The sequence below is a fragment of the Muscardinus avellanarius genome (genome assembly GCF_963383645.1).
Source record: "Muscardinus avellanarius genome assembly, chromosome: 9".
NCBI lineage: Eukaryota > Metazoa > Chordata > Mammalia > Rodentia > Gliridae > Muscardinus > Muscardinus avellanarius.
The window spans coordinates 11,568,297-11,587,094 of record NC_137795.1 but is presented as its reverse complement, the minus strand read 5'-3'; the positions used below and the strand labels follow the sequence as shown (position 1 = coordinate 11,587,094).

The 18,798-nt window shown below is 50.3% G+C and overlaps 1 protein-coding gene across 4 annotated transcripts in view; it reads right to left on the bottom strand.

Moving 5' to 3' along the window:
• Positions 1-821: 821 nt before the first annotated feature.
• OGDH (oxoglutarate dehydrogenase) overlaps positions 822-18,798 on the bottom strand; it is a gene marked incomplete at both ends in the record, with an annotated part of 57,625 nt that continues 39,648 nt past the window's right edge. For all 4 annotated transcript variants that reach the window (XM_080700938.1, XM_080700936.1, XM_080700935.1 and 1 more), the window contains 14 exons: positions 822-942; positions 1,027-1,181; positions 1,353-1,516; positions 3,161-3,233; positions 3,914-4,042; positions 5,771-5,842; positions 6,212-6,390; positions 6,482-6,609; positions 6,857-7,007; positions 7,252-7,380; positions 7,619-7,721; positions 8,239-8,391; positions 8,748-8,927; positions 17,758-17,886. In XM_080700938.1, the coding sequence (XP_080557064.1) occupies positions 822-942; positions 1,027-1,181; positions 1,353-1,516; positions 3,161-3,233; positions 3,914-4,042; positions 5,771-5,842; positions 6,212-6,390; positions 6,482-6,609; positions 6,857-7,007; positions 7,252-7,380; positions 7,619-7,721; positions 8,239-8,391; positions 8,748-8,927; positions 17,758-17,886 (1,866 nt within the window). The remainder of the gene's footprint in view (positions 943-1,026; positions 1,182-1,352; positions 1,517-3,160; positions 3,234-3,913; positions 4,043-5,770; positions 5,843-6,211; positions 6,391-6,481; positions 6,610-6,856; positions 7,008-7,251; positions 7,381-7,618; positions 7,722-8,238; positions 8,392-8,747; positions 8,928-17,757; positions 17,887-18,798) is intronic.

Here is an 18,798-nt window from a genome sequence, read left to right as displayed (position 1 = left end):
TTTTAAACCAAAATAAATAAATCTGTCCCGGTGTAGGTCAAGGTGAGGGATGAAGGGCAGCTGGCCCCTTGGCCCAGCTGCCCTCATCCGTCCTCTCTGCCTCTGACCTGCTTTGGCACAGCAAAGGAAAGGATGCATCAGAAGTCTCCATTGTGTTCAAGGGAATATAGCAGAAGAAACTGGAGTGGCTGGGAGGCCGGAGGAGGCAGTGGGGTCAGCAGGACCAGGGGCCGAGAGGACTTGGCTCCCCCTGGAGCCTGTGGGCCCAGGCAGGACGAGTGGGGCGCGGCCCCTAGAAGGGCAGCATGGAGTGGTCACTGTGCCAGGTCAGGTGAGGTGGCCCCACAGCCCCAGGCCTGGACTGCTCCCACAGTCCAGGCCCACCCGGAAACCTCTGCTGTCTACGGGTCCCCAGGGCTTCTCAGGCTAGGCCAGCAAGATGAAGGCTCCTAGACCCGGTGCAGGTGACAAGGACTGCAAGCACCCGAGGAAGCCACAGGTCCAGCTCTTGTCCTGAGGGACCGTGTAGGGGAAGGGCACGTCCAGAGCCCTCCTCCAGGAAGTCTCCTGGGGCTCCCTCTCCTCCTGCCTCCCCGCCTCCGTGGGCGCTGCTCAGCTCGGCAGAAGTCGGCACGGGCTGGGCAGCGACACTCGGGACGACAGCCTGATTCCTTTGAGAGCAGGGCGAGTGTGCGTGTGCGCGTGCGTGTGCAGCACAGCGAGAGGGGCAGAGTGTGGGCAGTGCTGAGGCACTATTCTTTAGTTGAGAAGCGAGGGGCATCGTGGATGTGGGGCCGAGGCCCGAGTAACCCCAGGAGCATCTAAGAGAATTTCTTGAAGGCGTCCAGATCGAAGGCGGTGTCCAGGAAGCGCTGCAGCTCTGTCAGGTGGGTCTTCTTGTTGCCTGTGGCCGGGGCGGCGGCTGGGTCCCGGCCAGCGTACCTGGGAGGGAGGCAGAGGGGGCGGTGAGGGCCGAGGTGGCGAGTGGGTGTGAGGGTTGTTCTCCTCCCTGCCGGAAGGCCTTACCAGACAGGCTTGGCGCGGTCGATGGTGGTGCGGAGCCGCGGCTTCACGTAGTCATAGTAGCCTTGGTTCTTGTGCTCTTCCTGGCACCAGGCCAGCTCAGCATTGGGGTACTTCTGCGCCTCCTTCAGCAGGAGGTCAAAGGGAAACGGTGACAGCTGGGAGAGAGAAGGATCAGGTCAAGAGAGGGACACTCCAAGGTGGGCAGGTCGAGCAGGGGCTGGAGTTCCAGAGGCGCAGCCCTGTCACACATTCCAGGTGGCAAAGGTCACGGACTGGAGCCCTCGAGGAGGAATGCTGGCACCTGGCCGCCACGCCCCTGCCCTCACCTGCTCAATCCTCGTAATGGCCACCTGCTCTGTCATGTCCCTTGCTTTGCGCTCGCGGGTGAGGTCGTAGTACACTTTGCCCGTGCAGAAGAGAACCCTCTTCACATTCTCTGGGGCCTGAGCTGCGGGGCCATCCTCTGGGATCACTCGCTGGAAGTGGGTTCCTACAAGAGAATTCCCATGGCGGGCCTGGTTCCCCCTCCAGGGCTTGTGCTTCCCAAGGCCCTGACATGTGGTTTGTGAAGGATAGAGATGCTCTCTCTCACCAATCTCTGATGTCTGTGCATGTGTCCACACCAAGAGTGTTTACAAAGCATATCATGTATAACAGATGCACAGCAGAAAGGACCCACTTTAGATAGAGCAGGTTATTTTTCTTTCTTTTTTTGTTTTTTGCAGTACTGGGAATGGAACCCAGAAGCACTCTACCTCTGAGCTATGCCCCTAGCCCTATTTTTTATTCTTTATTTTGAAACAGGGTCTCACTGAGTTGCAAAGGGCCTCACTAAGTAGCTGAGGCTGTTCGCAAACTGCAATCCTCCTGTATCAGCCTCTTAAATGCTGGGATTACAAGCGTGTGCCACTACACCCAGTTAGCAGGTTATTTTTGAAAACATCCTGTCACAGACGTCAGGGATAATTAGGTTAAAACATCCCTTATCAGTCAGGTATGATGGGGTGTGCCTGTAATTCCAGTACTTAGGAGGCTGAGAAAGGAGGATTATAGGTTTGAGGTCAGCCTCAGTAACTTAGCAAGGCCCTGTTTCTAAAAAAAATAAAATAAGCCGGGCGTGGTGGCGCACGCTTGTAATCCCAGCATTGGGGAGGCTGAGACCTGGAGGATTGTGGTTTGCTGACAGCCTCAGCTACTTAGTGAGGCCCTCTGCAACTCAGTGAGACCCGGTTTCAAAATAAAGAATAAAAAAAAAAAAATAGGCAGGGGGTGTAGCTCGGAGGTCAAATGCCCCTGGGTTCCATCCCCAGACCTGCAAAAAAAAAAAAAAAAAAAAAAAAGCTGGGCGTGGTGGCGCACGCTTGTAATCCCTGCGCTTGGGAGGCTGAGACAGGAGGATCGAAGCCAGCCTCAGCTACTTAGTGAGGCTCTCAGCAACTTAGTGAGACCCTGTTTCCAAATAAAATATCCAAATAAAATATAAAATAGGTCTGGGAGTAGAGCCCGGAGGTAGAAAGCCTCTGGGTTCCATCCCTAGTACCACCAAAAAAAAAAAAAAAAAAAAGGGGGCTGGGGGTATAGCTCGAAGGTAGAATACCCAAGAATACCCAAGTTCAATCCTTAGCACCACAAAAACAAAAAAAGTTAAAGCGGCAAATTTTGTGTTAAGTGTATTTATTTGACACCCCCCACACACACACACACGTGGTGGGGAAGGGGAGAAAGATGCACAGACGAGTCTATACTGAGAGAAGACGAGCGTCGTGGCCAGGAGGAGCGGGCTTCCTGGCCCACGAGCCCCAGCGGCTACATGTGCTGTTGTGTGTGGGCACCTGCTCTACCGTGCACAGGAACTTTGAGCCATGGCGGCTTCAGTCGCAGAGGACTTGTTCTGTGACCCCCGAGCCACAACATGGCAGCTGGAGGCGGCATCCGCCTGCAATCTCAGACTCACATGCGTGCCTCTACCGCAGTGCCGGGACACTCATAGGCACCGGGTCACGGCCCACGGTCCACACCCACTGACCAAACTACCGCGAGAGCCTTGAAGTTGCACAAATACAGCACTGCACGCCCACGGAGCAGGAGTCCCTCAAAGCACCGCTCTCCACGAATGCCCAGTCGCCCCACTTACCCGGAAGCATCTCATCAAAGTTGGTTCGGGCCTCCGGGTGCCGCAGCAGGGATTTTGGGGTGAAGACAATTAACTGAAAGAGAAAAGGCACATGATAGGTTGGCTCTTAAAGACTGTAGAAGGAAGGTAAAAAACAAGGGCCCCAACCCTTGACCTTCAGGACACAGAAGGACACCTGCCTCCCAGTCCTCAATGGGGCTCACTTAGAAGAGGGGATAGGCAAAGGGAAGAGCCCACTGTTTGCCCCCCTTGGGGTGTCTGTTCTCTCCAGGGCGGTCCTGAGCCACCCTGGGTGGTCTCAGAGCAAAGGCATCCTGGGTCCAGCCAAGGTGGTGAGGCCCAGCACTAGGCCTCAGCCCTGCACGGCTCCACACCCTCCCTCCTCCTCCGGGGTCACTTTCCACTGCCCTACCCAAGTCCTACTCACCCTTCAACAGCCACCCAGGAGCTGCTTCCTGGGCCCCTCCACTCCTCAGCTCACCTCTCTAGCACTCAGCCCCCACTATGCCAACCTCCTTACACATCTTCCCACACACTGGGCTGGGGCCTGAAGCTTGGAGCTCCTGGCAGCAGTGGCAAGGGGGCCTGGTTCCCTGACACTGCCTGCCTCCTGTACATACCCTTGAAGGCAGCACCTAACCAACCCAGAGTCAGAGGCACCATGGGGAGCCTTCCCTGTGCCAGCACAGTGGGGCTGGGCCCCGCTCATCCTGAGGCCAGACCCAGCCAGAGCAAGACGATCCCACCACTGACCGGCTTCCGGAAGGGCAGCAGGATCTGCCGTCGCAGCACATGGAAGAAGTTGCCAGGGGTGGAGCAGTTGACGACAACCCAATTGCAGTCGTAGAGCTGGTTGATGTCGAAGTTGGATTCCGTGAGGTCCTACAGAGTGGAAGGAGTGGCCAGAGGCCAGGCAGGAGCGCTGAGCATTCTACCTGGGCTCCGCTCTCAGGCACCCGGCCCACGGGAGCAGGCTCGGGAGGCCCACCTGGCCACCTGGAGGTGACTGCCCAGAACAGCCAAGTCCTGCCTGAAGTCATTCTAATCTGCTTTAAGACCTACCCTCGATAATGTTCTCTGTGCTCTTTTTTTTTTTTTTGGTAGGACTGGGGATGGAATCCAGGGCCTTGCACATATTGGGCAGACGCTCTACCATCGAGTTGTACGCTTGGCCTTTGTAGTGGACGCCCTCTCACTTTAGTGGTGCTGGGGATCGAAGCTGGGGCCTTGTGCACGCCAGTTAAGTGCTCTACCACCCAGTATGCCCCTAACCCTCTTTTTTTGAACTGATAATGTGGATTGAACTCAGGGGCCTTCTACCTCAAGCCCTACTTTATTTTTTATTTAGAAACAGGGTCTCATTAAGTTGCTGACAGCTTTACTAAGTTGCTGAAGCTGGCTTCAAACCTGAAATCCTCCTGTCTCAGCCTCCCTAGTACTGAGATTACAGGTGTGCACCACCACATGGGGCTCCCCCAGTCCTTTTATTTTTTTTTGTACTGGAAATTGAAGACGGGCATTCTAGCTTCAAGCAACACCTCCAGCTCGATTTTATCTTTTATTACTTATTTTTTGTGGTACTGGGGGTGAAACCCAGGGGCATTCTACCTCCAAGCTACACCCCCAGCCCTATTGTTTATTCTTTATTTTGAAACAGACTCTAAGTTGTAAATGGCCTCACTAAGTAGCTGAGGCTGTCCACAAACCTCGATCTTCCTGTCTCAGTCTCCCAAATACTGGGATTAAAAACATGCACCACTGCGCCTGATTTTATTTTTTTTGCAGTACTGTAGACTGAACCCATGGGCATTTTACCTCCAAGCTATACCCTTAGCCCCATTTCTTATTCTTTATTTTTATTCATTTATTATTAATTTTTATATATTTTTTTGGTGGTACTGGAGTTCCTGGAAACCCTTCTACCTCCGGGCTACACTCCCAGACCTATTTTATATTTTTTAAATTTGGAAACAGGGTCTCTTAAGCCAGTGAGGCTGGCTTCGAACCTGCGCGATCCTCCTGTCTCCACCTCCCAAGTGCGGGGATTAAAAGTGTGCGCCACTACACCCAACTTAGTGAAACAGGGTCTCACTAGGTTGCAGAGGGCCTCATTAAGTAGCCGAGGCTGGCAATGAACCCAAATCCTCCTGTCTCTGCCTCCCAAGTGCAGGGATTACAAGCATGCACCACCATGCCCAGTGCTGTGCTTATTTTTTATTTGGAAACAGGATCTTATAAAGCTGCTGAGAGCCTTGCTAAATTGCTGGGGCTGGCTGCAAACCTGTGATCTCAGTCTCCCAAGTACTGGGATTACAGGAGTGTACCACCATGCCTGGTCTCCTCAGCCCTTTCTTTGGGCTCTTTTAACAATGCCCCGAAGGTCTCTCCTCTCAAGTGTCTGCCTGGATTTCCTTTAAGTGACAGTTTGGGTGCCATCAGCAATAGCTAGAGGCAATGAAAGTAGTCTCTGTGCTTTTATTTCCTATGCCCTGAGGAAGTTTCATTTCAAGGAGACCAGTGGCCCGAGGCTACACTTGTCCACCACTCAAGCTCCTAAGACAGAGAAGAGATGGCCAAGGTCTGCTGGGCAGCAGGGCCTGCTCTACTCACCGGTAGCACATCTGGGTCATCATTGCACATCTGCAGGAAGCGCTCTGGGCGGGCAGAGGAGTGTTCTGGACCCTGGCACCAGACACAGGAGTTAGTTTGTGGGCTTTCACAAGCCGACACCCGCTGCACTTGCTGATTCGCTTCCTTTAGCAACTTGCTTAATCCTGGTCTTTCCTCCTGATGGCAGTGTGCTCACCACCTCCCACCGGTTAACTGCAGAGCACAGAAGCAAGGGGCCAGCATGTCCCCTGGATGCCTGAGCCCCTGGAGGGTCTGCAGCAACACCACCTGCTGCTCATCCGGGGATGGGCATGCCGGCCACATCCAGACGGGCCGTCCTGCCCTCCAAAGGTGCTTCCTTCTAAGGTGGGTGGGAGGTCCTGGGTCTGGAGCTGGGGTCCAGACATGGCCCTGCGTGTGGCGGGGAGAGCAGCGGCTCACCATGCCCTCCATGCCATGAGGCAGCAGCAGCACGATGCCATTCTGCCGCACCCACTTGGCCTGCCCCGGGCAGATGAACTGGTCGATGATGCACTGGGCCATGTTGTTGAAGTCACCAAACTGCGCCTCCCAGAGGACCAGGGCATTGGGGCTGGCCATGGCAAAGCCCAGCTCAAAGCCTGTGACGGGTAGAGGAGAGTCATGCCTAGGACATTGGCACCAGCAAAGAAGGACTGCTGGGGGCAGTGTGGGGGGGTGCTGGGCACTCACCCAGGACGCCATACTCAGACAGCGAACTGTTGCAGACAGTGTAGGGGGCCTGACTGGGCCAGAGGTGGTTCATGGGGATGCACGTCCTCTTGTCCACATTCTGGTCATGGAGCACATGGTGGCGGTGGCTGAAGCAGAGCAATGACCCTCAGTCCACTGCTGAGGACTTTGCAGCGCCAGGCCTCCCATGGCAACCTGGCTTCCCGCCAGAGCTGCAGAGTAGAGACCAGCCCAGTGCTTGGCAGAAACACCCACAGCGCCAGGAAAAGGGTGGGGCAGCCTAATACCCGGGGCGCGTTATCTTTTCTGGAAACAATTTTCTTCTGGAAAATAAAGTCGAGAGCCCCTCCACTCCATCTCTGCCCTGCATGCTACCTGAAGGTGCCCCGCTCAACATCCTGGCCGCTCAGCCGCACGTGGATTCCCTCTTTCAGGAGTGAGCCAAAGGCCATGTACTCTGCCAGCGCCCAGTCCACAGTCCGGTTCGTCACCAGCTCCCTGCGAGTCTTCAAGATCCGGCTCAGCCCTGCCAAACACACACTCAGAGCACTGCGGGCCCAGGCCCACTTGGCCACTCACTCCCCACCCCTCAGGGGGATAGCAGAGCCTTCTGGATCTGGCACCAGGGTTTCCTGACTTGCTAGCAAAGTGCTGACTCCACAGCCTCTCCTTTGGGCACCGAGCGGGTCCAGGACCTTGCTGAGGCAGTGAGTGGGAGGTGGCCCTGGATGAGGGCGCCTCTGGAGGGCGCAGGCTGCTGCGTCGCTTACCTCCATGGATGGTGAAGTTCTCCACAGGCACGGAGCTGGCCACGTTCCCAATGTGGGCCAAAACGTCCTCCTCCAGGCCAGTGGAAGGGCAGGTCATGCTCCTGGGCTGCCCATCCAGGGTGAAGAAGCCTAGGAGAGCGAGCAGGGACGGGCTGTGGAAGGACAGACGCAGAGCAGGCCAGCGGACTTTTCCTTCTAGGAGCTGTGGTGGGGCTGAGGGGACCCCGAGCGAGGTGGGACGCGGGGCACTGCTAATACTGTGCGCACACCTGTGTCGTGGGCACGGGAGAGCAGGGGCTTCCTCGGGGAGGAGGGCTCATGGCCACCCGACTCTCAGGGAGCCCACGGGGCGCGGCCTCCCACTCACCAGGCCAGGGGGAGTCGAGCCAGTGCTTGATGTGCAGGATCTTCTCATCCTTGGATCTGGCAAACGCTTCCTCACAGATCTTATCATACTTGGAGATCTCCTCCTGGAGAGCCAAGCAGGCGCACGCGGGCAGCCACGTGAGCAGCCACAGGCCACGGCACAGCCACCGCCCAGTCCCGCGTGCCCACTGCACCTGCGCCTCTGCATGTCCTCAGACTTGCCAGCCTCCAGGCCTGCCTCTACAGCACGCCCAGCCTTCCTGAGGTCTGTGGGAAGGCCTCAACATTCTAGTCTTCTCATTCCTGACAGCTGCTTTCCTCGATCGGCTGGCTGGAGGTCCTGCACAGAGTCTGAGTTCCTGGCCCCCAGCAGCTGCCTAATCTAGGCCCTGGCATGTCCTATGCGGCTGACACAACTCCTCACCTGGGAAAGCCTGCAAGGAAGTCCTGCCTTGTCTCCAAAACATCCTTCTCTTCCCCAAGCATTGATTCTTTATGAAGCATCTCAGTAACCTGTATCCCCCAAAAAGTTATGCACTGAAATGCTCTAGCTGTAAGTATCTCACACTTCTCCTTGGGTCCTAACTTGAAGACCAGCTCTGCAAAGGCCACGGGACACACCTCATATTCAGGCTGGTTGACCACACCCTGGGACACCAGCAGCTCTGCATACTTCTGCAGCACGGGTTTCTGTTTGCGGATCTGCTTGTACATGAGGGGCTGCGTGAACATGGGCTCGTCCATCTCATTGTGGCCGTTGCGCCGGTAACACACCTGGTCAGAGCAGCGAGGGGAAGTGAGCACCGTTGGCCTTGGGAAGGAGCGCCACAGGGTACCTGCCCCGGCACGCTGTGATGCCAGCATGCCCTCCACTGCTCTGCCTCGGGGTGCTTCCTCTAAAGCAAGGATCCTGTGTCTCTTTCCTTCACACAGTGGAGTTGCTTAGACTATGGGAGTGATCTGGGAGGCCACCAGGCAGCCCACAGCAGGATCAGATGGACCCACGGCCACCCCTCCACCCTCCCTGGGGTGCGCAGAAGGAGCCCACATGAGGCCCTGAGGTGAGGCGGCATGGGAGCGAGGCGCAGGCCGGATGGTCGGCCTGGACACGCTCATCGCACTTCACTCACCAGATCGACAACCACGTCCTTGTGGAACGTGCTTCTCCACTCAGCCGCCACCTTGCACACATACATGACAGCTTCGGGGTCGTCTGAGTTCACATGGAAGATGGGGGCATTCACCACGCGGGCCACGTCAGTGGGGTAGGGGGAGGAGCGGGCCATCCGAGGGTCTGTGGTAAAGCCGATCTGCAGGGAACACACGGCTCACCAGGGGCACCTGGCGCAGGGCCCAGAGGGTGGCAGAAAGCGTGGGCATGGCGGCCTTCAAGGCATGGTGAGTGCTCCAAATGGGCATTTAGGCTTTTTTTTTTTTTGCAGTACTGGGGATGGAACCCAGGGGACTTTTACCTCCAGGCTACACCCCCAGCCCTATTTTATTCCTTTATTTTGAAGCAGGGTCTCATTAAGTTGCAGATGGTCCAAGTAGCTGAGGCTGGCCGTGAACTTGAGATCCACCTGTCTCAGCCTCTCAAGTACTGAGATTACAAGTATGAGCCACCATGCCCGGCTCCCTATTTTTTTTCCCCCCAGTACTGGGATGAAACCCAGGAGCATTCTACCCCTCAGTGACACCTCCAGCCCTATTTTTTTTTTTTATTCTTTATTTTGAAGCAGAGTCTCACTGAGTTGCAAAGGGCCTCAGTAAGTAGTTGAGGCTGTCTGAGACCCATGATCCTCCTGTCTCAACTTCCTTAATATTAGGATTATAAGCATGCACCACCATGCTCAGCTCTGGCTCCCTATTTTGATAAGAAAATTCATATATGTTCAACATAGAAAATTTGGAAAAGATGGTATAAAAAGTTGAAGTTATCTAAAATTCCACAGGTTACAGTATAAATATCTTGACATGCCAAGCATGGTGGTACATGCCTGTAATCTCTGTACTTAGTAAACTGAGACAGGGTTGCAAGTTCAAGGACAACCTCAGAAAGTAGTGAGACTTACAAGTACTGGGATTACCATACCTGGTGAGCATTTTTTCTTCGAAATCAACCTAGCAAGACTCTGTTCCCAAAGAAGAAATAAGAATGGGCTGTGGATATAGCTCAAAAGTAGAATGACACTGTGTTCAATGCCCAGTACCATTTAAAAAAAATTGGCATTTTCCAGATTATTTCCTTTGTATGCATACTTCAGTAAACACACATTGTTGGGAGCTTACTTCTACAGTATTTTTTTTTGTGTGTGGTACTGGGGATGGAACCCAGGGGCATTCTACCTCAGAGTTATACCCCAGCCCTATTTTTTATTCTTTATTTTGAAACAGGGTCTCACTGAGTTGCAGAGGGCCTCACTAAGTAGCTGAGGCTGGCCTTAAACCTGTGATCCTCCTGTCTCAGCCTCCCGAATGCTGGGAACACAAGCATACACCACCATGCCTGGCTTTATTTCTACAATTTTATACTTTACTCACTTAACATTATTAGTAAATTATGACCTTTAACATTATAAGTACATAAAATTATGTGTGTGTGTGGGTACTGGAGACTGAACCCAGGGGCATTCTACCTCTAAGCCACATTCACAGACCTTTTATTCTTATTTTTGAAGCTAAGCTGTGGAGGACACTTCACTAAGTGTCTGAGGCTGGCTGCAAACCTGCAATCCTGCCTTAGCCTCCCACGCACTGCGGTTACGAGCGTGGGTCATGCTGCCTGGCTTCATCTTTTCTTCTTTTCTTTCTTTTTGGTGGTACTACAGATTGAACCCAGGGGCATTCTACCTCCAAGCTACATTCCCAGACCTATTTTTTATTCTTATTAACAAGGCCTCACTAAGTAGCTGAGGCTGGCTATGAACCTGTGACCCTCCTGTCTCAGCCTCCCAAGATTACAAGTGCGCACCCACGTGCCCGGCTGTCCTTTCTGACTGTAGGTTTCTGCTAGAGCCTGAACCACAGGCACTCCTCTTCTAAAATCAGAGGGCATTTCCATGAGTTACTTATTTCATATGTCCATAAAAAGCATACAGGCTTGTTGGTAACTTTGAAATTTTCTGACTTCACTCATAAAGCTAAACTTAGGATGCTTATTGACAAACTCCCACACTCTCACTTAGATCGGCCAATGTGTACATTCTGGCCTTGCGTATCATTCACGCTCTCTCCATCGCACTCTCACATCCCTTTCCTTTTCTCTAAACCACAGACATCAGCTATGAACTGTCCCTATTTCCTAGTACAGGGACATTCCCTTACCCTGCCAGAATGCAGCTCAGCCTCAAGCAATTTATATTACATAATACCATTATTTAACCCCAATCCACACATGCATCACATGACACCACTGTCTAATCCAGGGTCCAAACGTGAGTCATACAGTATCACCACCTGATCCATGGTCCAAACACACACTCCACCAACTGTTCTAACCATGTCTGCATTACTACCTTCCTTCTTTCCACCCACAATGCCACAATGCATTGAGCTGCCATGTGTCTCTAGTTCACAGAAGGCTCCTTTGCCTTCTTTGGTCCTTTATGGCACAGATATTCTGAGGAATATTTCCATGTTTTAAAAGCATACATACAATTTGTGATCCTTTAAATGGCATCATACTCTATATCTTGTATAAGTCCTCTACAACTTGTTTTTTGTTCAGCATTTATATTCATGATTCATCCAGGCTAAAACATGTAGCTCTACTTGTTTTAGTACAGCCTAGTAGTGAAATCTAACTGCTAAACAATATACCCTTCTCATAGTGACAAAGGAAAAAATGAGAAATAGCCACACACTGATGAGAACATTAAGAAATCCATAGAGTCTGACATAGAGCGGTGGTAACGGAGCCGGTGCTGTCCACCTGGGTCTCGGCGACGGGGAGGGGAGGAGGGCCTAGAGCGGGAAAGTGAGCGCCCACAACCCGCCTTCCCAGGAGCCGCACAGAAAGGGAGCAGCTTTGAGAGGCTGAGACTGCAGCCCCGGAGCACCTCCCCAATATCCACCACTGCCTCGAGCTTCTGTCTTCAAGCACATATGGGCGGGAGTGCAAACACAACACAGATGCTGCGTGCACACCAGATGATGACGTGTACTCTAAATATCACTCTGGACATTTCCCTCACCACAGGTCTATCAATGGCACCTCTTCAAATACTGGAGCGCTGGTAGGAAACTCTTGACAGTACGGGACATGAAGGAATCCTAGAGACAATGGCTTATCTATTCATCCCTTGGCTGGAGCCCTACCTACCCACCCTGACAAGGGGCTCACTCATATTCCAACACATCCAAGGTGTGCTGAAACTCCTGAAGAGCAGCTGGTCCGCGGGACAGTGCTGACTATGGCGGGTCTTCCTCTCATTCAGCTGAAACCTGCTTCAGGGTAACTGCCCCCACTGCTGCTGACCCTGCTCATTATATGGGTTATTACATGAATCATTTGGATTTGAAAACAGCTCTCGTGCACCCCACGAATTTGGCCACATGTCCAACTTCTGTCACTCCTTCTCACATAGCTTCTGGACATCATACTATCCTAAGATTTGGTCTCATGGAGGTACAACCAAAATACCTGGCTTCCTGTCATACGAGAGTAATGGTGTGTGTGTGTGCACGCATGTGTGTGTGCTACCAGGGACTGAACCCAGGGGCACTCTACCTCCAAGCTACATCTCCAGTTCTATTTTTTATTCTTTATTTTGAAAATTCTTTATTTATTTTTTATTCTTTATTTTGGAGGGCCTCATTAAATAACTGAGGCTGGCGCAAACCTGCAATTCTGGGATTATAAGCACACACCACCACACCCATCTTGCAGGTGTCCTTATTTTTTTATTTTTTATTTTTCTGCCGTGCTGGGGACGGAACTGAGGGGCATTCTACCTCTGAACTACAGTTCTAGCCCTATTTTTTAGTCTATTTATTTACTTATTTACTTATTTTTGTGGTGCTGGGGATAGAACCCAGAGGCTTTCTACCTTTGGACTATACTACCAGACCTATTTTGTATTTTATTTGAAAACGGTCTAAGTAGCTGAGGCTGGTTTTGAACCTGCACATTCCTCCTGTCTCAGCCTCCCAAGTACTGGGATTACAAGCGTGCACCACCATGCCTGGCATAGTCTTTTTATTTTTTGAAACAGGGTCTCACTGAGTTGCAAAGGGCCTAAGCAGCTGAGGCTGTCAGTGAACTGCGATCCTCCAGTCTCCTCCTGAATGCTGGGATTACAAGTGTGAGCCACCACACCTGGCTTTTTATTCTTTATTTTTAAACAGGGTCTGAGTTGCAGAGGGCCTCACTAAGTAAAAGCTGAGGCTGTTTGTGAACCGCAATCCTCCTGTCTCAGCCTCCCAAATGCTGGGATTACAAGCGTGCACCACCACGCCCGGCTTATTTGCAGGTGGCTTTTTAAACTTTGAATGCTACTGAATGTTAACAATGCAAAGGAGTGTCTCAAAAATCAACGACCTAAGAAACTATGGGCAAAAGACTAAAACTCAAGGCAAACAGAAGGAAAGGAGTAACAATGAGCAGAAATGAAAGAAATGAAAAATGGGAAAATAACAGAGAAAGTACAACGAGATCAAGGGTGTTCGGGGAAGAAGGTGACAAATCTACAGGCAGATTAACCAAAACATAAAGAACAAATAAGAGACAATTTCCCAACAGCAATGAGAGGAGGGATACTGTATAGATCTCACAAATCCTAGTTAGGGGCTATTACTAACTTTGTTTGAGCGGTACTAGGGATAGAAACCAGGGACATTCTACCTCTGAGCTATACCTCCAGTCCCATTTTCTAGTCTTTTTATTTTTTGAAACAGGGTCTCACTAAGTAGCTACGGATGTCTGCAAACACGATCTTCCCGCTTCCGCCTCCTGAATGCTGGGATTACAAGCATGTGCCACCACGCCCGGCCTTATCACAAACTTATTCCTATAAATCCCATGACCTAAAGGAAATGGACAGATTTCCTGAAAGAAATCACTGGAGCTCACTGAAGAAGAAACAGATAACCTACACGGAAGTACATGTGCTAAAGAAATCAAACTATGGCTGTAAAGTTCCCACAGGGTCCCGCGCTGTAATGCAGGAGTACTTTCCCTGTTCCTCCTGTAAAGTACAGCTAAAACCCTGGACACCAAACGCACTACAAATATGACCCTGAGATCGGGCAGAAGGCATACCTTCTGGGATCTCGGTCCCCTGGGTCTTTATGCCTCATTATGCTCTCCCACTGAGTGCTAGAGGAGGCGGCAATCTAGAAAGAGCAATGGAACAAAGGACAGGAAAGACAGCCTAAGCAAGGTAGAAAATGTACACATGTGCCAGATGTGGTGGCACAGGCTGTATTCCCAGTACTTGCTTGGGAGGCTGAAATAGCAGGATTGCAGGTTCGCAGCCAGCCTCAGCAACTTAGTGAGGCCTTCCACAATGACCCAGTTTCAAAATAAAAGAAACGAAGCTGGGTAGACTATAGAATGCACTGGGTTCAATCCCTCACACAGAAAAAGAAAGAAAAAGAAAAATAATCTGTTTAGACAGTAACTGCTTAGCTCCAACCAAGGACAGAAGGAAATGGCCTCACCACCATAAGCAGCCCACTGGGGCCAGGTCATTAGGCCTCGGGCCCTCCAGTGGCATGAGGCAGGGTCACAGGAGGATGGAGGAGTAAAGACTTTTAGGACTTCCCCGCAGAGTGAGGCCGCCTGAAGCCGTAATGAAGCACCACATTCCTCCCTGGGTGCCAAGAAGTGGAGCTGAGCCGGGACTCCCAACCTGAGCTGTGACGAGGTGGCCACCTTGTCCCCAACAGCCCAGATGACCCAACCAGGCATACTGTAACAGAAGAGAAGATTCTGAGTCTCATTAAATAATGCCCCAAATGTCCTGGTTTCACTTAAAAATCACTTGCTATACAAATAACCAGAAAAAATCTCAGCTTCAAGGAGAAAAAGCCACCTGATGCCAACTCTGAGATGGCACAGATGTTAGCTTTAAAGCACCCACTGTGAAAATCCATCCTGAGACTCATGGACATATCTGAAACAAATGTAAAAATAGAAAGTGCCAGCAAAGAAATAGAAGAAATAAAAAGAACCCAAATGTGGAAGATTTAGAACTGAAAAAAGAAAAAAAAAAAAAAAAAAAATGGAGCTGCTCCAAGCAGGAGAGAGAGGAAAAAGTTGAAAAATTCAGGACAAAAAAGAGAAAGATAAAATCGACTTTAGATGTGGTGTGTCCCAACATCCACTGGGGACTTTGTCCTTAGTGCAGTGGTGTGAAAGGTGATGAGTTGTCCGAGACATGTTTGGGTCACTGGGGTATTACCCTTAGAAGAAATTAATGTGGTTTTCATGAGATCTTTTTTCCTGTAGATGTGAGCTACAGCGTAAACCTGAACCCTGATCTCATCTCTGGCTCCTGTCTCACCTCAGGCCTCTGCTATCATGCCAGGTGCCATGGACCAGAGCAGAATAGATGGGGCTGCCCAATCTTACACTTCGCCTCTAAAACTGTGAGGTGAATAAACTTTTCTTCAGAAGTACTCAGCCTCCAGTATTTTGTTATAGCAATGGAAAACTACAACAGATCAGAAAAAAGCAAAGATGAACAGAACCTCATGGAATCCTAGAAAGGGTGGATTGAAAAAAAGAATGGTTTTTGCTGGGCGTGGTGGCGCATGCTTGTAATCCCTGTGCTTGGGAAGCTGAGACAGGAGGATTGCGCAGGTTCGAAGTCAGCCTCAGCTGGCTTAAGAGACCCTGTTTCCAAATAAAAAATATAAAAATAGGTCTGAGAGTGTAGCCTGGAGTAGAAGGCCCCTGAGTTCCATCCCAGTACCTTAAAAAAAAAAAAAAAAAAAAGAATGGTTTAGCTGGGTGTGATGGCACACACTTGTAACCTCAGTGCTCGGGAGGCTAAGACAGGAGGACTGCAGGTTCACGGCCAGCCTCAGCTACTTAGTGAGGCCCTCCACAACTTAGTGAGACCCTGTTTCAAAATAAAAAAGGGCCCGGGGTGTAGCTCAGAGGCAGAATGCCCTTGGGTTCAATCTCTAATACCAATAAATAAACAAACAAATAGAATGGCTGAAATAAAAGATGCTTGAAATTTTTCTACATTTGTCAAGTCAAATCTACATATTTAAGATGCTGAATGGTGCCAAGTCAACTAAATAAGCGAAAGAATAATATTTTCCACTATTTGTACCCATGTACAAAATAAAGTTGGGCCCCTTCCTTGTATATACAAGATACGAATGCCCCAACTCTATTTCTAACTCTGGCTCACCAACGAATGTAGCTTTCTCAAGTGCTTCCATGTTAGCATGAGCTAACAGGGCCACAGGGAGAAGCACATGTTACTTCCACCGTCCTGTGAAGCCAGACTTTCTAACAGGCGTGTCTGAAGGCTAAGAAGCCGCACAACTGTGCCACGGCCTCATCTCATTGCTCCACCATATGCCAAAAGCAGAATGCGGACGTGGCCAAGGTCTATGATACTTTTTACCTGGGGCCACTCTCCTCACCCAGGCTGAGAAGCTACTTGGGGATTAATATGCATTCACTTGTCTTTTATTTTTTTTATTTATTTTTGGTGCTGGGATTGAACTCAGGGATGTTCTACTTCTAAGCTACACTCTTGGCCTATTTTTTATTATTTCTTCTTTTTTTTATGGTACTAGGGATGGAACCCAGGGGCATTCTACCTCCGAGCTACACCCCCAGCCCTATTTTTTTATTCTTTATTTTGAAACAGGGTCTCACTGATGAGTTGCAAAAGGCCTCACTAGGTAGCTGAGGTTGGCCACAAACTGTGATCCCCCGTCTCAGTCTCCCAAATGCTGGGATTAGAAGTGTGCGCCACCACACCTGGCTCTTATTTTCTTATTTCTCAAACAGTGTCCCTAAGTTGTAGAGGGCTTCATTAAGTTGCAGCAGCTGGCTGAAAACCTGCAATCTCCTGTTTTGGCCTCCCAAGTACTGGGATTTTAAGCATGTGCTATCATGCCTGGCAGTTTTCTATTGTTTAAAACAAATATTTAAAGTCTTTGGTACCTCTCCTCTTTGCCTGGATCCATAAAAGATTACTAAATAGATAACATCATTGTAGTTTCCTGGGATTTACCGGAATTTAGAGACTTTACTCAGAGAAACTCCCTCTCTCTTTCTCAGCTGTATTTAAGACTTCTAATCCCTCTGAAAAATTGTGTGTGTGTGTAAATGAGGACTGGACCCAGGGACATTCTATCTCTGAGCTACACCCCCAACCCTATTTTCTATTCTTTATTTTGAAACAAGTTCTCAATAAGTTGGGGAAGGTATCATCACTAAATAAATGAGGATGGCTGCAAACCTGTGATCCTCCTGTCTCAGCTTCCCACATACTGAGATTACAAAAAAAAAAAAAAAAAAAAAATCTAGAAAAAGTGTTACAAGCCAGGTGTGGTGACATATCCTTATAATCTCAGTACTTAGGAGGCTGAGAGAGGTCAGACCACAAGTTTGCAGCCAGCCTCAACTACTTAGGGAGCCCTCCACAACTTAGACCTTGTTTCAAAAATAAAGACTAGTCGGGCATGAGTGCACACTTGTAATTCCAGCATTCGGGAGGCTGAGACTGGATGATCATGGTTCGCGGACAGCCTCAACTACTTAGTGAGGTCCCTTTTCAAAATAAAGAATAAAAAATAGGCCTGAGAGTGTTGCTTGGAGGTAGAATGCCCCTGGGTTCCACCCCCAGTACCAAAAAAAAAAAAAAAAAAAAAAAGTATAACCTGACATGAGCAAATATGTAATGTCATAAATACAAATGGATAATAAGCTATATAGATATAGGATCCTGTTTCCATAAGCAAAAACAGTCACCTGTGTGCCCTATAGGTCTAGAAGAAAATATTCTAAAACAATAATGCCATCTTAAACAATGTTAACTAAATCTCTCCACTTTACAGAAGTATTGTTGTTCCAATTTCCCGGCAACAGACATTTTCACCACCAGAAACAGTCACTGTTCTACGGACCGGAGAACCTCTGGGGAGGTTGAGCAGATCGCTGGGAGGTACCTGATTGTTGACGACCACATGCACCGTGCCATGGGTGGTGTAGGAGGGCAGGTCGCTGAGGTGGAAGGTCTCATACACGATGCCCTGGCCGGCAAAGGCAGCGTCCCCATGCAGGAGGATGGACATCACCTGCAAAGTAGACCCCAAATCGAACATGTCCTGACCACCAAGGCCACAAAGCAAGGGTTTAGGAAATATGTTGCAATTTGTTTTTCAAACAATTTTTGATATCTTCTGACATTTAGAAAGTACACAGGACCTCAACCCCCCTCTGGCCCCTGATTTGCCAACAACTTGGTGCGTCTATTCCACATATGTAGCGCACCCGGGGACATCTCCTACACACCACCATGAGGTTCCATCCAGGAGAACAGCACTGACTGCCCCACCCCGTTGGAGGCAGACCTCACTTGCCATGGCTCTTGGGCTGCTCCAACCTGTAGCAGAGCCTACACTAGGGGGCTCACTCGGGTCACCTGGGCAGGCCACTGTCTGCTGCTCCTTTGACTTGCCATCTTCTTGGCAGTGAGTACTGTAGTATGCTGTGAGGACGAGCTGAACCCTGTTCTTCCTCATGCCCTACCCTGCCTCAGCAGCACTGACCGTTCCACCTGAGCCCTGTCCTTGGAGGCGAGCACTGATTTGTTACTCCTACATTTACTGGCATTCTCTGCAAGGAAGAGCTTTCCCTTCTCCCTCATATATTTATTTGTATTAATACATACTCATGGCTCCTACCATGTTATAAGTAATAGTTCTATTTTTTCTTTGCCCGGGGGAACTGGGGACTGGACCCAGGGGCATTCTACCTCTAAGCTAAACCCCTCAGGCCTATTTTATTTTGATTTTGAAACAGTGTCTCAACTAGGTGGATGTGTCTTAGTACCTGCTGAGCCTGCCCCTGGACCTGAGATGCTCCCTTCTCAACCTCCCAACCATTGGCTCATAGGCTGGCATGGACCACCACGCCAGGTACCATCAGTTCTTCGAATGCTCACGTGTTCTAGCCGGCTCACGTGCCCTAAGTGGACCTATCCTTCA